We start from the raw sequence: 18,392 nt of genomic DNA on the forward strand, positions 1-18,392 counted from the left end.
TGACAGCAAACCCAGGAATTGTCCTGAAAGAAATCTAGCTGGTCTCCTCTGGAAGAAAGGGTATTTGCAAAATAGAATCCTCTTGGGAGAACCAACAAAAGAGCAGTTGTGCCCAAATCGGTGCCAGGCAGAGCCAAATGCCTCTTTGGAGGAGGTGAAGTGCAGCCTTTCAGATGCTAAGTAGGTATTTGGGATTTCAGTCATTCCCTCTATGGAGGAATTGATGCACCATTGGCTCTAGGAGGATTAATGTGTTGGCTTTCCTTCATGCCTTCTGTAAGGGCAGGAAGGGCTGTGGGACTGTCTCAAGCCCGCGCCTGCAGGGACAGATAGAAAACTGAATAGGAGACAGATGGAATGGACATTTTGGAGATCTCCAAGGTGGGGAGAAGTCACCGCTCAGGTTCTCGGTGACTCTCAGCGCTCTGGTTAAACAGAGCTTCAAAATTAGCATCTCCAGCGAGCAGCTTTTCCTGAGGCACAGCTGATGTTCCCAGGTAGAGCAATTTTCTGCTGCTTAATGGAACGGGAGGAGCACTTTACGCTTGGACACGATGCTTTTCCAGCAATAAGTTCTTGTAAGAAATTCTGATGTCATTTTTTTGGTCTGCTTCGTAGATTGGATTAATGGGCAGGGACACGCCCCCCCGGGCGCCGGAGTTGGCTTGCTTTCCTTAATTTGCACTCAAGTCTTTGCCGAACAAAGACGGATTTGTTGAACAAAGCGGGGTCAGTGCTGGGATGAGGAGCCTTGTGCTTCCAGCCTGCTAGTTTGAATTAGGACTGAGCTGTAACTGTTAAGTCCTGCGTCCTGTGGCCTGGATTGGTGCAAACCTCCTGGCCTCAAACCTTGCTCCTGCAGAGCCTGCGACCTCAAGAGCCACCCGGGGGTGGTGCCTCCAGAGCAGTGAACAGCCTCCCCACGCTCCCTCAGTGACACAGGCAGCGAAATAGGGGAGGTTTGAGCAGCTGCTGCTGTGGATAAAAAGAGTTCAAGCGCAGTCTTTAGTGGGAAGAATAACGTAAAGAACAGTTTCATTTAAAGGCAAAACAGATCTGTGAGCAGAGGCTTTCGACAGGGCCAGCTCCTTCCAGAGAGCCATGGGCCAGCTGCAGGCTCCACTTCTCTGGTGCCCTTCAAGTGGTTTTTTTCTTCTTCTTTTCAGCTCTTCGAGAACTTCCACTTCGGGGAGGTGCAGCTGGACTCGGTGCGTCTCTCCCAGAGGTTCTCTTCGGACGCCTCTGGCTACTACGCGACATCTGGGCAGCTGTGCTTCTCCTGAGGCGGCTGTAGCGGGTCTGCTCTGTGCATGATCCCGCAATGAAGTGTTTTGTAGGACATGAATCTTGGATGGGAACCTGGAAACTCCAAATAGGGATGCCTCATGACTCCTCCAAAGCATGGGAGCCATGGCATTTCCCTGCAGCTTTTCCCACATGTATTGCCTGCCTTCTCCTTGGGAGGGCAACCCCCAACCTGGGGGTTGCCAGGGTCCTTCCTCCTCCTTTCCCCAAAATGTCATGAAGTTGCCTGTGATGTCTGTGGATTGCTGGTTTTCCAAGAAAACAACTAGAACTGGGGCTTTTGGGGCATCGCCAATGTTTAAATGTGGCTTTTTGTCAGAAGAAGGAAGTTTGTTCTTAAAATAAGTATTTAAAATCCAGGAGAGCTTTCCCGGAGCACGATTTAACGATATTGAGGTCAGGCATTGCTTGGATCTCCAGCAGCGTGCCTGTGTGATGTAGATCTCCAAATAAATTAATTCCCTTCAAAAGCAAAGTGTTTATCTCCTGTTGCATTGATAGTTTCTGTAATTAAACTTCCAGCACAGCACATAACTATGATAATAAGAAAGCATGGATGGTTAGAGCTCTTTCCAGTGACCGTTTCGGAGCATGTCAAAAAACATATGCCTTGTAGGTGGTTTCTCCATTAAAAGCAGCACCAAGCTCTTTGATTCCATTGTGAATCCTTCCGAGATCTCAAGACAACGTCGTTTTTTCCTGTAAATCTCCACATTTGGTAAAAATAGCGACACAGGCTTTCAACTTGCCCTAGGATGAGCGCTTTGAAAAATGGAAGGTGCTGGTGCTTGGGTGTTTTGTAACAAAACAGGTGCTGCTGCCCATTCCTCGTTGCTTCCATGGGTATGGAATCATGGTGTGTTAGAGGTGGAGAGTGTCTCAGCCAGGGATAGGGGTGCTCGAGCAGAACCCACATGTCCTAGTGATCATTTCTAAGAGGTCTTCACCCCACTTCCTCCCTCCAGAGTGAGCTGGGAGTGTGGCCGTGCACCAACAGCAGTGGAAGTCATTCAGGAATTGGGATTGCTTTTCTTTTTCCCCCCAAATGTATTGCTGTTTCTGTTTCCCAGACCAAATTGCCTGTCTGCTTTCAAGCCTGCCTGCCAGGCAGTCAAATCATCTGTGCTTTCACAGGGTGCCCTTGCTTGTACCCAGTTACAGCCACTGGGCTTTTTGTGTCCTTTTCCTCGGAGCTGGAACGCCTTTGTGCTCTCTGAAAGCCGCCTTCCAAATGGTTCCCTTGGGGAGCAGAGCACCAGCACACACTCACAGGGAGGTGCTGAGAGCACTTAACACCGGTTGCTGTCATCTTTCCGCCAGCCTGAAGAGGTACTTGGCAAATCTCTTCGGAACAGACCCGGGAGCTGCTCACGCAGCCACCAGGAAAGGGGGAGATGCACCTTGGGAAGCTTCTGCCTCATGAGTTTTTAACGACTCTCACCAAGAAGTTGAGGCAAACACGGATATTTGACAATTGGAGAATACTCCTCCTCTTCCTACTTGTGTAAACATGTTTTAGTGACAATTCTTTTGGAAGTTGGTTGAATTTCGCTGGTAAGCAGCTTATCCCACTGCTCTAGCCTGGCACAGCAAAATTCATTTCACACCTCCTTCCCCAGGCAGAATTAAGGATTCTGATCTTTTCCCTGTCATCAGTGGGGCTTGCTGGCAGTTCTCCTTCCCATCCTGAGGGTCCTGCCAGGGAGAAGAGAATCTGGATGTGTGCTGCGGCATCCCCGGCTGAAGCTGTGAAGGAGCTGCAGCTGGGGTGAGTTGTCACTTGTTGCCTATCCTGATTTCCCGCCCCGCTGAGTAGAGGGAAAAATCCAAAAGCAAAACCTTGGGATAGGGGTGGGAGTCTTCCCTGGAGCCCTAACATGCTGTGCTGGGATGGCCAAGGAATGGGGACCGCAGTGTGGGCATCACAGGGAGAGGGGTTGGAGGATGGTAATTGCAGGGTGGGGATATGGCAGGGACAGGGACAAGGGGCTGTAGGATAGGGGTGCAGTAGGGACTGGGAATGCAGGATGGGGGATACAGGCTGGAGATGTGGAAGGAATGGGGGATGCAGGGTGGATACATGGTACGAATGAGGGATGTGGGATGACTGGTGCTGGATGAGGACGTGGCAGGGGATACAGGATGGGGGATGTCAGATGGGGACCTAGCAGGGACCAGGGATGCTGGATGAAGGATGTAGGATGGGGGATGCAGGACAGAGATGTGGCAGGGATGCAGGATGAGAAGGTGGCAGGGACCAAGGGACGCAGGACATTGGATGTGGGATGGAGACTAGGTAGGGACCAAGGATGCGGGAAAGGGGTGGGGGGGGAATGCAGGATGGAGACGCGGTAGGGACAGTAGTGCAGGACGAGGAGTGCGTGATGAGGACTTCAGGATGGGGGTGTGGCAGGGGATGCGGGATGCAGGATGAGGGGCGCGGGACGGGGACGGGTCAGGGACGGGGGTGCAGGACGGGAACGGAAGGGGGGCCGGTGCCGCGGCCGTGCCGTGCGGTGACGGCGGCTCCCCCGCCCCGGTGCCGGCGCGCAGGTGCGGCGGGCGCGGCGGAGGCCCCGCCCCGGCCCTCCCGCCGGTGCCGCCCGGTGCCGCCCCGCGGCCGCACTCGCCGCCGGCGCCTCCCCGTGCGCACCGCACCGCTCCGCACCGCGCCCGCTCCCCCCGGCGCTGCGGCAGCATGCGGGGCTGCGGCGGGCGCCGCGCCCTGCTGGCCCTGCTGGCCCTGCTTCTGCCCGCCGCCGCCGCCGGCCCCGGGCCCGCCGCCGGCCCCGCCACCGGCCCCGGGCCCGCCGCGGCGGGGGAGAGCCCCGGCAATTTCATGGAGGACGAGCAGTGGCTCTCGTCCATCTCCCAGTACGGCGGCAGGATCAAGCACTGGAACCGCTTCCGAGACGTGAGTCCGCGCCGGCAGCGGGGCGGGGGGGGACGGGACGCGCTGCCGGGCACCGGGAGCCCCCTCCCCGCACTCCCCGCCCCGCCGCTGCGGCTGCCGCAGCGCGACCCTCCCCGGCCCCGGCCCCGGCCACGGCCCCGGCCCCGGCCCCGGCCCCGTCGCGGGTGCCCGGGGATGCTCGGCGGTGCCCGCGTCCCGCCGCGGCCGTGGGCGGCTGCCGGCCCCGGTACCCGGGGGATGCTTACCGGCTCCGGCAGCGCCGCTGCCTCCCTGCCCGTCGCCAAAGCTGCGTGGCTTATGCCAATGCCTCCATGGCCAGGGCTTGATGCCAAAGCGATCCTCTCTGGTGACCGGGGGTGCTGTCCCCTGCACCCTCTCCCCGTGCCCTACATGGGGGTGCAGGAAGGGCCCGCCCGCCCTTTGCGGGGGCTGCGCCGTGGCCTCAAACCCTCGGTGACAGCAGCCCGTGTCAGGGCGCGGGCATCCTCCCGGACTCCCGCTCCCCCGAGCCGCGCCGGCTGTCCCCGGAGCCCCGCGCGGTGCCGCAGCCGGGGCCGGCCCTGCCTCCGCGGCGTGGTGACCCCTGGGGATGTGGGGACGCGAAGCAGGGAGGATGAGGATGCAGGCACTGCTGGGGGAGCGCTGGCACACCTGGCACGCCGGGCTCAGGATCCTGTCACCCCTCGCTGTTACGCGGCCCTTGCAAACAGCCTCGATGGCATTTAGCTCCAGCCCTTAATTTTATGGGGCAGTCGGGGTTTTTCCTGGGCTCGTTTTACACCTCCAGCTCGTGTCCTCCAGGGTGGGGGACATGGTGCTGCAGCCCCATCCTAGGGAGACCCAGGACACCTGCAGCAGCCGGGCGGGGAGGGGGCACACCCCGAGCCGCCCTCCCACCCCGAGCCAGCCCCTCTGGTCTTTGTTCAGATGCGCACTCGGGTTCACCTTGGCAGCGAGGATTGGATGGATGGATGCATGGATGGATGCATGGATGGATGGATGGATGGATGACAGCAAGGGAGATGTGCCCATGGCAGGGCAGGGTGGGGGGCACCACCCCCCAAATAAACCAGTTAGGGGGGGCAGAGCACGGGTGAGGGTACAAAGGTGTAAATTCCTCCCCTGGAGACCCCTGCCCACAACACCCCTGCTGGCCAACGCCAGCGCTGGGCACCTGGGACCTCGGATGGCTGCGAGTGCTCGAGGGGAGCACGTGCGGACGTGCCTCCATGGCACTGAGCATCCCCGGGGGGGTTCAGGGCCGAGGGATCCCCATCCCTGTGGCATGACATGTGGGGCTCACCCTGCTGTGGCACGGCTGCCACGCTGGGGGGGCTGCAGCCCTGCTGGCGGTTAGCTTGGATTAATAAGCAAATCCATGGATTTGTGGGGTTTTCGACTGAGCAGCAAGGGTGGGGGGATGCACGGGGAGGAGGCCGGCGGCCGTGGTGAGACCCGCGCCGCAGGGAGCTGCCGGGTGCCGCAATGTTACCAATCGCGGCACGGGAACGCGGCTATTGATTGCGGTGCAAACACCGCCGTGCTGAAGCGATCCCACTCCAGAGCTGCCTCCCGTGCCGCTGCTACCAGCTGCCATCCCAAACCATGCCTGCCCTCCCCGGGGCAGCAGGGATGCTCCTGCCTTATCACAAAGCCCACCCTGGAGCATCCCGTGGGGCGGGTGGTGCTGCCTGCTGGGAGGGTTTGAATCCCTGCTACTCTCCCACAGCCCCCGGATGCTTTCGGGGTCCTGTGGGAGCAGTTCTGCCTCCCCAGACAGTGATATCCATCTTGGCCCACTCCTGCTGGGCTCACGATTGAAGAATCAGGGTGGCAGCACTGTGGGGATCCCATGAGGGCCTCACTGGTCTCCCAAGGGCTTCCTCCACCCGATGCATTTCCATCCCTATTCCCTGGCTTCCCCTGGCTGATGGGGGAAGGCTTTATCCTGTGTAAAGGCTCTCCAGGATTACAGGTCTAAAGCCAGAGATGGGGGAGCACATTGGTGGTCGGTGCCAGTGATATCCAGGGCTACTGGGGAGAGCTTTGGGCACCGGAAGGTCGGGGTGCCCCACTGGCACGGGGTGCCTGTCACCGTGGGTGGGTTGGGGTTGGGAGCTGGGCTTTGGGCTGTCCCAGAGCTGACGGTGGGCTCTCTCTCTCTCTCTCTCTCTCTTTTTTCTCGGTGCTGGCTGGGCCATCTCGTTGCCGTGCTGCCAGGAGGTGGAGGTGAGCCTCGAGGGGCTACCGAGGCGGTGACACTCCGCTTTTGGAGGGAGGCTGCTCCCTGTCCCTGCCCTCCCGCTGTGGGGGTGCCCGGGGGGTGTGTGCAGCGGGAGCGGGGTGATGGCATGCCTGGCCCGGTGTCACCTTTCCTGCCACCTGCACTCATGCAGGCTCTCCCCAATTTGCAGGATGACTACATCAAGAGCTGGGAGGACAACCAGCCCGGGGATGAAGGTACCGCTGAGATGGGTTTGGGATGGGGCACAGTGGGGTCGGTGCCAGCCAGTAGGGGCGGGGCGGGGAGGAGGTCACACTTTCTGCTTGCACCCCCCGGGCTTTTCCCTTCCGGCTGGGAGCGGTGGTGGGGCTGGTGCGAGCCGGGAGGCAGCAGCTGGTGTCGGGGCGGCTGCCCAGCTGAGGCCTGAACGGCGCTTTGTGCAGGGCCGGCTGGTGGCCAGCGCTGCCGGGGCTACCCTGGAGGGTCCCCGCCTGCCTCCCCCGCCTGCCCCAGTCCTTCTCTGTCCCCCCAGCCCTGGACACCACCAAGGACCCCTGCCAGAAGGTGAAGTGCAGCCGGCACAAGGTGTGCGTGGCGCAGGGCTACCAGCGCGCCATGTGCATCAGCCGCAAGAAGCTGGAGCACAGGTAGGAGTGCGGCGAGGCCGGGGCCGAGCCGGTGGCAGGAGGAAGGGGGGCCGCGGCGGGGACTCAGCACCCTCTCGCCCCGTGCAGGATCAAGCCGCTGGGCCCCAAGGCGCACGGGGGCTGCAAGCCCTGCCACGCCGCCCCGGTGGCCGCCGTCTGCGGCTCCGACGGCCACACCTACAGCTCGGCGGTAAGGACAGCGGCATCCGCCGCGGGGACGGGGCCCCCCGCCCTGTGTCCCCCCGCCGACGTCCCGCTGCCGCCCCGCAGTGCAAGCTGGAGCAGCAGGCGTGCCTGGCCAGCAAGCAGCTGACGGTGCGATGCGAGGGGCAGTGTCCCTGCCCGACCCCGCACAGCCCTGCCGGCGACAGTAAACAAGGTGAGCGGGGTGCGGGGCACCGCGGGACTGTCCCCGAGCTCTGCCCGGCCTCACACTGCCCCACTGGACCCCCCAGAACTGTGCACCGGGCAGGATCTGGCCGACCTAGGTGACCGCCTGCGCGACTGGTTCCAGCTCCTGCGTGAGAACGCCAAGCAGAACGGCTCCAGCGGGCTCCCTGCCAGCCCCACCACTGGTACGTGTCCCCGGCCATGCAGGGAGGGGACGTGGGGTGCTGTCCCTGGGGTGGCCGGGCAGCCACGGGCCTCATCCTGCCCTGCAGTGCTGGAGAGGAGCGTGGCGGCCACCTGCAAGGAGGCGGTGGGGTGGATGTTTGCCCGGCTGGACACGAGCGGGGATCTGTTCCTGGAGGCGGCCGAGCTGGCTGCCATCAACCTGGACAAGTACGAGGTGTGCATCCGCGCCTTCTTCAACTCCTGCGACACCTCCAAGGACGGCCGTGTCTCTGCTCCCGAGTGGTGCTTCTGCTTCTGGAGGGAAAGTGCGTCAGGGCAGGGGGGAGACGGTGCTGTGGGGACGGGAGCTGGACACTGCGCGGTCGGGAGGATGCACCCCGCGGGGCTGGGGGGTCCATGGCCTGGGGGGTGCGTGCCATGGACTGGGGAATCCATGCTGTGGGATTGGGGTTGTGTGCCATGGTGTTATGGGGGATCCATGCTGTGGGACTGGGGGGTGGGGGATGTACATCATGGGATTGGAGTTGGGAGTGGGGGATGTACATCATGGGGCCATGAGGAATCCATGCTGTGGGTTAGGCGTTAGGGTGTCTGTGGGAGGGATGTACGTCATAGGGGGAAGGGTGTATGTCATGGGGTAATGGGCAATCCTTGCTGTGGGTTTGGGGTGTCTGTGGGATGTTTGCCTTGGGGGAAGAGGTACACCACAGGGTTTGGGGGGGCTGGAAACCATGGTGGGGATGTGTGCTGTGAGTCATGGGGAAGCATATCTTGTGTTAAGGGGGATGTGCACCATCGGGGATGTACAGCATGGGGTCAGGGGGATGCACACTCTGGAGGTGGGGGGATGTACTCCATGGGTGAGGGCGGGTGCACATCATGGGGATGTACACCATGGGGAATGCATGTTGTGGGGTCTGGGGGGATGCACTCCATGGTGTTGGGAGCATGCACACTATGGAGTTGGGGGGGATGCACACCACGGGGATGAATGCTGTAGGTTTGGGGGTGCACACTGTGGGGTGAGGGGTTGCCCACCATGGGGGGGCCGCATGCCCACCCTAAGAGCAGCATGTGGCATTGCTGCAGAGCCGCCCTGTCTCAGGGAGCTGGAGAAGATCCAGATCCAAGAAGCAACCAAAAAAATGCCGGGTGAGTGGGGCAACCCAGGGCCCTTTCCCTCAGCAGTGCCCTGCGCAGCCGGGCTGGGACGAGGATGGGGAGCTCCGAGGGGGGGTTCTGGCACTGCACGTCTTTGGGGGGGGTGGGGGGCCATCGCTTCCCCACAGGCACCTTCATTCCCAGCTGCGATGAGGACGGCTACTACCGGCGGGCACAGTGCGAGCCAGGCGGCGGCGAGTGCTGGTGCGTGGACCAGCACGGGGCTGAGCTGACGGGCACCCGCGGCCATGGCAGCCCCGACTGCGGTGAGAGCTGCGGGGAGCCCCCGCCTGGGGACGGGGCTGCAGCCCCGGGACCGCCCCTGGACCTCTGCCCCTCGTCCCCGCAGATGAAGCAACGGGGTTTTCGGGCGACTTCGGGAGCAGCGTGGGCTGGGAGGACGAGGAGGAGAAGGAGCCGGAGGAGGCGGGCGAGGAAGGCGAGGAAGAGGAGGGCGAAGCGGGCGAGGGTGACGATGGCGGCTACATCTGGTAGAGGAGCAGGAGAGCCCGGTGGGCGTCACGGCCGGGAGGCAGCCCCCAGCTGGGGGTCCCCGTGACCCCCCCGCTGCCAGTGTGGCATGGGGTGGGTGCTCCCCGCTCCGGTCCCGTGTGGGACGGGGCAACGGGGTGCTCGCCCGGGGAGGGGGCGAGCGGGGCGGGGGGGCCGCTCTTGTGCGAATTTGAGCTTTTTTTTTTTTTGGGTAGAGCCTTGTAGGCTTAGTGTGCTGCTGCGTGGTCTTCAACCGGGCCAATGGCGCTAATAAAAGTGGGAAAAAAAAGGAAAAAAAAACCAACCAACAAACCCCCTTATAGATAAGCTGCCCCCCTTCCTCCCCGCATCCCCCCTCATGTTGTGCTTGCGTGGCTGCCCCGGCCCCCGGCGTTGTGTAGCGGCTGTGAAATAAATACCCCGTGCTGTGTCAAACACTCGCCCGCCCGTTCCTCCCCCTGGTGCCCCCCCTGCACCCACCGGCCCTGCAGGGGTGTCCTGGGGAGGGGGTGGTGGTGATGGTGCTGTGCCCTCCAGTGAGTGGGCACTGCTGGGCTGGGGAGTGGATTGGGGTAGGAGTGCCCCCTGCCAGGGCCCGGGGTTTGGTTTCTGCACTCTGCTGCCATGAAGCTGGAACCGGCCTCCCTCCCCAGGGATACGTCCCCTCCCCAGATCCTGACCCTCTCCAGGACCCCAAATTAGCCCCCTTTCCACAGGGTCCAGAGCCGTAGAAAGACTCAGAACTGCCCTCCCTCCCCATCCTTTACCCCAACCCCAAACAAGACCCCAACCCAATCCTATCCCTGACCCCAAATATCCCTTACAGGACCAACCTGCCCCCCCCAACCTAACCCACGCCCTAGTGAGGGCCTCCACCACCCCCCTCTGCAGCCACTCAGCACCACGGGACACCAGGGCCTCAACTCACAGCATTTATGGCTCCAGGGAGAAAATAAAACAACAATACAAACCCCAAACCTCCCCAGTCTGGGGTCGTCAGCAGCTGTCAAAGACACTGTGCCATATCCCCTGCCCCAGGGTGCCCATGCTCCACCAGCTCTGTGGAGTCCAGGCGCTTGAGCCCCACACCGCCGGGGCCACCGAGGAGATGTGGCACCTTGGTCCCTGGCACCTCGGTCTCTGGCACGAGCCCGCCGGGAGGGGGGTCAGAGCTTGCTGGGGGGTCCTGGCCGTTGCTGGAGCTGCCAGGTCGCCCGCACCCCCTCACCCACCCGGTTGAGCCCAGCGAAGGCATCGGGGTCGCCGGTGCGGCGGTAGCGCGCGACGAGGGGCTGCAGGACGGTGATGGGGATGCAGAAATTGAGGTGGGGGTAGGTGGCCCCCACACCGGTGTCCCGGGTGTTGCTGACCACGATCCCTGGCAGGGAGAGGAGTGATGCCCACGTCACTGGGTCTGGCCGGGGGACACCCGTGGGACCCCCCACCTCCCCATGGGAGACCCCTGGCTTACCCATGAGGCATCCGCTGCGGGAGGAGACGAGGGGGCCGCCGCTGGAGCCCCCGTGGACGGCACAGGTGGTTTGCAGCATGACAGGGCGCCCAGCCACCGCCACGACGGCCGAGAGGACCCCTGCTGTCACCGAGGGGCCGCACGCCCGCCCCAACGCCCCGAAGCCCACCACGCTCACCTCTTCTCCTGGGATGGGAGAGGCAGGAGGTGGGTGCGAGGGGATGTCGCACCCCCTACCCCAGCACCCCGTGTCCCCCCCTTGCTTACCTGGGAGGAAGGTGTCAGCCAGGCACGGGGGGACAAAGCCTGGCACGCTCTCCTCCAGCTCCACCACGGCCACGTCGAAGGGGGACGACTCCTCGGTGGCAAACACCACATGTCCCCTGAGCACGGCGGCATCCCTAAGGACACGGTAAACGAGATGTCATGGCGGCGGACACGCAGGCTGGGGCTGTTAAGGCGGGGGGGGGGGGGGCACAGCCGCACTCACTGGCCGGGGCCGGATGCCGGTGTCACATGGAGCGGGGTTCTGGCCTCCACGACGTGCCGGCAGGTGAGGAGCAACCTTGGTGCCAGCAGCACCCCGGAGCCCCAGGTCGCCCCGCACCCCACCAGCGCCGTCCAGCCCACGGGGTCCTGCCCACTGCTCGCTGGCACCGCGGCCACCCACGCCGGCACCGGCGGCACCACGACCCCGGCTTCGCCCAGGACAGCGGCGCTGCTGCGCAGGATGGCGGCGAGGGAGCAGAGCAGCGTGAGCCCGACCCACTCGGCGCCCTTCCAGCAGAAGGAGGCGGCGATCAGGGCCACCACGCGCGGCCCGTCTGGCGAGGGCACGAAGGCGGCGCCGCCCTCGGTGCCGGGCAGGCAGCGGGCATCGGTGAGTACCAGGGCGTTCTCCTCGCCAGCCAGGTTGCTGACCACCCCCCGGCTCAGCGTGTTGAGGAAGAGCTCGGGGCACAGGTCTCCAAAGGGGGACCCGCAGGCCAGCAGCGCCTGCCCCTTGCGCAGGCAGCCGGCGCTGGCCCGCGCCGCCCACCCACCCTCGGGCGCGTCCAGCCCGGGCACCCGCAGCCAGGCGAACCAGGGCAGCGCCCGCGGGTCGGTGCCCGCCTCCTCCTCGGCCCCGAACCGCCACCGCTCCGCCAGCCCGAAGCCGCGCTCCAGCGCCCGCCGGAACGCCGCGCACGGCACCAGCGCCAGCAGCCGCGCATCGAGCTCCCGCAGCCCGCCGGTCTCGGAGCCCAGCACGACGCGGAGGCGCGGGCACGGCCGGAGCGCGGCGGGCGGCAGCGCGGCGGGCCGTGCCCAGGCGGCGGGGCCGGCGCGCAGGAACGGGGCGAAGACAGAGGCGTGGCACAGCACCAGCGCGGGGCGGCGGCTCAGCACCAGCCCGCTGCAGCCCCCGCCGCAGCCCCCGCGGCCGCCCGCGCTCCGCACCCGCACCGCGCAGCACGGCGGGGCCGCCGCCATCACCGCCGCCGCCGGGCCCCGCCCACGGCCGCCCCCATTGGCTGCGGCCCCGCCCCGAGCCCTCCCCATTGGCTGGGGCGGGGCGCGCACGTGGCGGACGCGCCCCCGCGGGGCCCTCCCGGGGTGCCTCGATCCGGAGCGACCCCGCTTCCCCCGCACCCCGGGGCCAGAGCTGCCCCCGGCCCCCGCTTCCCCCGCACCCCCGGGGCCAGAGCTGCCCCCGGCCCCCGCTTCCCCCGCACCCCCGGGGCCAGAGCTGCCCCCGGCCCCCGCTTCCCCCGCACCCCCGGGGCCAGAGCTGCCCCCGGCCCCCGCTTCCCCCGCACCCCCGGGGCCAGAGCTGCCCCCGGCCCCCGCTTCCCCCGCACCCCCGGGGCCAGAGCTGCCCCCGGCCCCCGCTTCCCCCGCACCCCCGGGGCCAGAGCTGCCCCCGGCCCCCGCTTCCCCCGCACCCCCGGGCCGGGGCCGCCCCCGGCCCCCGCTTTCCCGGGACATAAGGGATGCCTGGTTCGGAGCCGTCCCTCGACCCCTGCTTCCCCGGGAGAATCAGCACCGTCGGCTCGCAACCGCCCCCCGGCCCCCACGGCCCGGATACCCCACGGCCACGCTCGCTTCCCACCTCACCTGCAGCACAAATGAGTACCAAACCTCCATTTCCACCACCAACAGAGGCACCGGGACTGGGAGAATCCCTTTGGGAGACTTAAAGTTCCCCCCAAATACCGGGAGTCAGAGCCGAAGCTCCTCCCGTCCCCCCAGCCCCTTCCTGGCTGTCTGGGGCTCGGTGTGGGTTTCTTACACCAAGAGCAAAGCCCCTGCAACCCATGAGCTCTGCCTGGTTGCCAGCCCAGAGGCAAGCAGCTCTTCCATCCTGCCTCAGTTTCCTTCACTGGCTGCACCACGCAGATATGGAATCATGGAATGAATATCCCAAGTTGGAGGTGACAAGGATTGAGTCCAGCTCCTGGCCCTGCACAGGACAGCCCCAAGAATCCCACCCTCTGGCTGAGAGTGTTGTCCAAACGTTTCTGAAACTCTGTGGCTGGTGTTCTGATGGCCCCAAGGGCCAGCAAACACCAAGCCAGACTGAGGCTCGTTGCCCCTTCAGAGGAGAAAGACATGTCTTTATTGAACTGAAAACGAGTGCCAGACAGCAATGAAACTTCAGACAAAAAAAAGACCGTTGAGAGTATAAAAGAAACCGGTTTAGTCTACATTAATCACCTCATGATATGCAAATGTCAAACACTTCCATGCTACAACAACCAAAACAGCTCCGTGGTTCTTACTGTGATGGTGTGGCCAGAGGATCCTCAGTGGAGGTCTGGCCTGATGGGGAACCAGGCAGCCCCTTCCCACTGGACACCACTCCCAACACCTGCACCAGGTGCTGCTCTCCAACTAAGAAAAAATAATCCCTGTAAACTAAAGAAGCTGGGATTGCACACCTCAGTCCCAACGGCACCTCGCCGTCGTCGGTCAGCGTGACACAGCACAGCCACCCTACAGCTCAGTTAAGCCCAAATGCTATGTTTATTGAGGACTTCTAATATCGTGATACCTTGGTTCAGTAATTTGTGAAATACCTAAATACCGTTAAATATATTTTTAAAAAACCCTAAACCAGACTCTGGACTAAACAAGATGAACGTTAAACTAAAAAGTTAGAAGGGACACCGTTTACATTAACACTTTCTTTAAAAAATATAATTGCTTTTTCCTTTTCTAGTTTTTTGTTTTTGAAGTCAATTAACCACAGTGGTGAGACGTGCTCTCTTTTTCAGCTGTTACATTGCAGCGTGCAGAGTTTGGACTTCCCAGACTGGAGCAGCCCCGCTGTCACCGGACTGGCAGGGACAACTCAGGAACGGCGCCGCCTCCCCGCCGCAGGAAAAGAGTGGCGTCACCACTGTGCCATAAGGGCAGCCGGAAAACCAGGAGTCTCTTGGACAATGCCAGGATGCACTTGGAAAGCCTTCCATGTTCTAATAGAAAAGTCCATAGGAAGCTGTGAACAGGATCAGTCCAGAGGAGTAAAACTCTCGTGTCCGTGCCAGTATCAGTCAATGTACTGCGATAGCCAGCGGAAGCCCTCACCGTAGCCTTGCCTCTTGAGCACGCTGCACATGAACACCTCCATGGGCCGCGCATTCAGGTCCTTCAGTGGCACATTTCCCTGGGGGAATCCAAACAGGAGTCACATCCGCACCCCCGGTGCCCTCAGGGAAGCGCCCAGCGAGCCACAGCCATGCAGGGAGCTCCTCTCGTAGGCCCCTCCGTGGGTGCACTGCGTTTTGTACAGTCCCGGCAGCCTCAAAACTTGCCCAAGGGCATCATCAGGGGTTTGGGTTGGAAGGGACCCTAAAAACCACCACATTCTACCCTGCTGCCTGATCCCACAAGACCAGGTTGCTCCACACCCTGTCCAGCCTGGCCTTGGACACTTCCAGGGATGCAGCAGCCACAGCTTCTCTGGGCAACCCGTGCCAGGGCCTCCACCCTCACAGGGAAGAATTCCTTCCCAATTTCCTATCTGAGCCTGCCCTCTGGTAGTGGGAAGCCAGTCCCCCTTGTCCCACCACTCCATGGCTTTTTAACAGTCTCTCTCTCGTAGGCTCCCTTCAGGCACATCATCATCATTATCGATTCACCCTGGCCCAGCAGTGCACAAACTCCTGGTACCAACCCGATCGAGCCTCACTCTGCAAGGAAGCAGGCAAGCTCTCCCCTGCCTGTGACAATCCCAGATTCGGATGCCTCCCTACCTTTCCTGTGGTCTGTCCATATAGCCCAAAGATCTCCCGCAGCTTCTCCTCGCTGATGGCCTCTGGTCTGTCGATTTTGTTTCCCAAGATAAGGATTGGCACGTTGGATATTGTCTCATCTGTCATTAACGCCTGCGTGCAAGAGCCAACAAGAGCTGAGCAGAGAGCTGGGAAAAGGAGTCGTTGCCTGAAGAAAATGGTTTTGTTTAAGTTCTGAGACCAACAAGGGCTCGTTTTTGGGGCTTCCAAACTCCTGTGGAAGACTCACATAATCAATGAGGCTGGAAAAGCCCTCCCAGCCCATGGAGTCCCAGCTGTGCCCGATGCCCACCTTGTCCCCAGCCCAGAGCACTGAGTGCCACCTCCAGCCCTTCCTTGGACACCTCCAGGCATGGGCACTCCAAAGCTCCCTGGGCAGCCCCTGCCAAGGCCTGAGCACCCTTTCCATGCAGAAATTCCTGCTGCTGTCCAAGCTGAGCCTGCCCTGAACTCAAGCACCCGTGCTCAAGCCAGAGTAAGGACATCTTGGCTCCTCCAGCTCTGGGAGAGATGGCTGTTATTTATAATTTAGCTAATCAGAGGTCTTGGAGAAGGGAAAGAAGAGAAGTGTATTTACATTAAGCTCAACTTTGGATTCCATAAGCCGTGAGTGATCTGCACAGTCCACCAGGAAGACAATCCCATTGATGGCAGGCAGGTAGTTCTTCCAGACTCGGCGAGCTGGAAAACACAAGGGACAAGCACGGCCCTGTGAAATCTCCACGCAGGGAAAACTCCACCAACCCTCAGCAACCATGGCTGCCTTTTTAGCCCGGGTGTCCTCCTTCCAATAGTTTTGTGTATAAAAGAAAAGGGCAAAAACCCTGTGTTTAAAACTTCTAGAAAGTCATCAATTATTCAAACCAAATTATATTGGAGTCTTCCACAGCTAAAAATACTTCAGGCAGCAGAGCATGAACTGGCAGCATTTCCTTCCAAGCAATCCTACAGCCAGGAGGTTGTTTCCACGTGTTGTTCCATAAATAAATACGGGCAACAAATAATTAGGCACTGCTAATTGCTGGCGCTCGTCAGGATCAGTTTGTGGTAATTTTTTCCCTTACCTTGTTCATGTCCACCCAGATCAAAAGTCGTGAAGGTCATTCCAGCAATCGTCAGCTCCTCTGATGCTGAAACGGAAAGCACATGCTGGGATTCGGGAAAAGAAGGAAGTTGTCACGGACAGAATTGAGCAGGGATTTGTGCTGGCATCTCACACGCTCCTCCAAGAAGGAATTGCCTGAATTTCCTGTAGAACCCACTGGCTGAAACGGAGCCGTTGCTTCAATCACAAGTGGCTGAAAATAATTTCCCCTGCTTCCCACTGAAGCTTTTCAACCTGCAATTATTATCCTTTATTATGCTTTTCATTAGGAGAATTTTCCCTTGCTATTAACTGAGCAGCACCAGCTCTTGGGCATTTCTAGAGAGGGAAACACAGATCCACTTCAGCCTGGGGAACCACAGCACAGCTGCAACCCCAGCTGAAGTTTTAAGACCCTCGAATCCCCCAGGCAAAGCTGCCACCAAGGTGCCTTCCTACACGGTGTCCCCAAACTTCCAGAGGAAAAGCCATGTCGGGAGGCTCTTCCCAGGGAGACTTACTGGGATGTAGCGTGGGGACATGCTGGCCCAGCCTGTCATCTTTGAGCATGTGCAGCAGAGTGGTTTTCCCTGCGTTATCCAGCCCCAGGAACACCAGTTTTCCAGACTTCTTGTACAAACCTGCGAGGAGAAGGAACAAAGCAAGAGGAGAGCTCCAGCGGGCTCCTCTGGAGCCGGAACGCCACGCTGCTGCTGCTGCCGCCGGTGGTTTTTTGGGAAGCCCTTTCCCAGAGCTCTGCTGCCACCTGTGCACACTTCCAGCATGGACACGGGGCAGCAGGGAAAACACACACAGGCTTTTTCCAAGGCATGTTTACAGCAAGGGACATCTCCCAAGCTCGTGTTCCCATGAGTATTCCATTCTTTGCTCTGGTCCATCCCAGCAGCAGAGGACAGCGTGCAGCAGAGTATTATGGATCAATCTAGATCCTCAAAGGGGTATTTAGAGATGGAAACTGAACAAACTCATAAAAGACAGCAGCGAGTTGTCCAGGAAAAAGTGCAAAGCAGGGAACAGTGCCTTGTTTTCTTGGGATAAACTGATTTTTGTTCACTTCCAGGCACATGTCTGCCACAGGAAAGCTCCCAAAGGCTTCCAACGGGACTTTTTCTCACCCTGTCCTTCTCATCCTCCCTTCAAGAGGTGATCAAGAAAATGGGCACCCCATCCTCCAGCAAGGAGTCCCACTGGAATCCAGGACTCTGGAAGAAGGACGAGGAGGATGGGGTTCCCTCCCTGGCGACGCAGCACCACTGCCTAGGGCTGGACAGGCCCTGGGTGCCAGCCCAGCTGCTCTTGGGCTTCTAAAGGGCCAGAGAAACACTTGAGTGGGAGCCCAATGCCTCCAAATACTCCCTGCGCTAGCGTAAGAGCCCTTTATTGGTACACAGCTTCCTCACCAGACTTTACACCGGCCAGAGCTGCTGCACACCACCTTAGAGCCTGACTTTTACGGGATCCTGGCAATGGGAGAAGCCAAACCGACCCAGAGGGGGCTGCCAGGGGCTGCTGAGGCACGGAGGGAGCTGCGGCATTACCTAGGAACTGCAAGACGCTGCTGAAGCCATTGTAGAGCCATTCGAAGATGAAAGACATCGCTGGAAATAAAATGCCTGCGGGGGACAAAACCCAAGCCCCGAGTTACGAAGCGTCGGTGCCTGAAGGGAGACGCGGTCGGGGGGACAGGGACGGGGGGATCGGAGACCCCGGGGACGGGGGGGCCCGGGGGGCTGGGGGTCAGGGGGAAGGGGAACGGAGGTGAGAGGGGACAGGGGATGACGGGACATTGGGGTGAGGGGGACCGGCCTCAAGGGCGGCCGGCGCGGCCTGGCCCCCGCCCCGCCCCCGCCCTGCCTGCGTGTCACCCCCCGCGCCGCCGCCGCCGCCCCTCGCCCGGGCCTGCCAGGCGCTCGCCGCCCCGCTGAGCATCCCGCCGGGCCCGGCCGGCCCCCGCGGCCACCCCCGCCGCTCACCCCCGGCTGCCCCCGGGCCGCCGCCGCCACCGAGTCCCGTCCGCGGCCGCCGCCAGCGCCCCGCCGGAAACGCGTCAGCGCGCGCCCCGCCCGCTTCCGGCCCCGCTGGCTCCGCGCGCCGGGGGCTGCGGCGGGCGGCACCGGGAGGCCGCGGGTTCGAGACCCGCCCGGCCTCCGAGGGGACCCGGGTTCGAGACCGCCCCTTCCTGCGAGGGACGCGAGCCTGCGTTTCGCCGTAAATCCCCCC

The 18,392-nt window shown here is 61.7% G+C and overlaps 4 protein-coding genes across 11 annotated transcripts in view; 2 read left to right on the forward strand and 2 right to left on the reverse strand.

Annotated features, from left to right (window-relative positions):
• The window catches only part of ASCC1 (activating signal cointegrator 1 complex subunit 1), a 35,418-nt gene extending 33,460 nt beyond the window's left edge, over positions 1-1,958 (forward strand). For all 6 annotated transcript variants that reach the window (XM_032116998.1, XM_032117002.1, XM_032117001.1 and 3 more), the window contains one exon: positions 1,167-1,958. In XM_032116998.1, the coding sequence (XP_031972889.1) occupies positions 1,167-1,283 (117 nt within the window). In that variant the 3' untranslated portion in view covers positions 1,284-1,958. The remainder of the gene's footprint in view (positions 1-1,166) is intronic.
• A 1,958-nt stretch (positions 1,959-3,916) lies between these two features.
• SPOCK2 (SPARC (osteonectin), cwcv and kazal like domains proteoglycan 2) lies at positions 3,917-9,754 on the forward strand. Of its 3 annotated transcripts, none has more exons than XM_032116735.1 (11): positions 3,917-4,219; positions 6,440-6,448; positions 6,634-6,679; positions 6,976-7,090; positions 7,178-7,280; positions 7,361-7,469; positions 7,546-7,665; positions 7,753-7,971; positions 8,756-8,818; positions 8,956-9,093; positions 9,177-9,754. In XM_032116735.1, the coding sequence occupies exons 1-11, from the start codon at positions 4,004-4,006 to the stop codon at positions 9,320-9,322; spliced, it is 1,284 nt and encodes a 427-aa protein (XP_031972626.1). In that variant the 5' UTR covers positions 3,917-4,003; the 3' UTR covers positions 9,323-9,754. The 3 variants fall into 3 exon arrangements, with proteins under 3 accessions (XP_031972626.1, XP_031972627.1, XP_031972628.1); XM_032116736.1 differs by having other exon boundaries at positions 3,989-4,219; positions 6,443-6,448; XM_032116737.1 differs by lacking the exon at positions 6,440-6,448 and having other exon boundaries at positions 3,989-4,219.
• A 483-nt stretch (positions 9,755-10,237) lies between these two features.
• On the reverse strand, positions 10,238-12,263 carry TYSND1 (trypsin domain containing 1). Its single transcript, XM_032116733.1, has 4 exons — positions 11,281-12,263; positions 11,058-11,191; positions 10,791-10,976; positions 10,238-10,697 (listed from the first exon to the last, which is right to left on the reverse strand). Exons 1-4 carry the CDS (start codon positions 12,261-12,263, stop codon positions 10,486-10,488), a joined length of 1,515 nt encoding a protein of 504 aa, XP_031972624.1. The 3' UTR covers positions 10,238-10,485.
• Positions 12,264-13,366: 1,103 nt separating this feature from the next.
• Positions 13,367-18,229, reverse strand: SAR1A (secretion associated Ras related GTPase 1A). Its single transcript, XM_032116776.1, has 7 exons — positions 18,146-18,229; positions 17,711-17,785; positions 16,673-16,792; positions 16,132-16,197; positions 15,645-15,748; positions 15,029-15,160; positions 13,367-14,439 (listed from the first exon to the last, which is right to left on the reverse strand). Exons 2-7 carry the CDS (start codon positions 17,766-17,768, stop codon positions 14,323-14,325), a joined length of 597 nt encoding a protein of 198 aa, XP_031972667.1. The 5' UTR covers positions 17,769-17,785; positions 18,146-18,229; the 3' UTR covers positions 13,367-14,322.
• Positions 18,230-18,392: the final 163 nt, after the last annotated feature.

The sequence above is a fragment of the Corvus moneduloides genome, chromosome 8 (genome assembly GCF_009650955.1).
Source record: "Corvus moneduloides isolate bCorMon1 chromosome 8, bCorMon1.pri, whole genome shotgun sequence".
In the NCBI taxonomy this organism is placed as follows: Eukaryota; Metazoa; Chordata; class Aves; order Passeriformes; family Corvidae; genus Corvus; species Corvus moneduloides.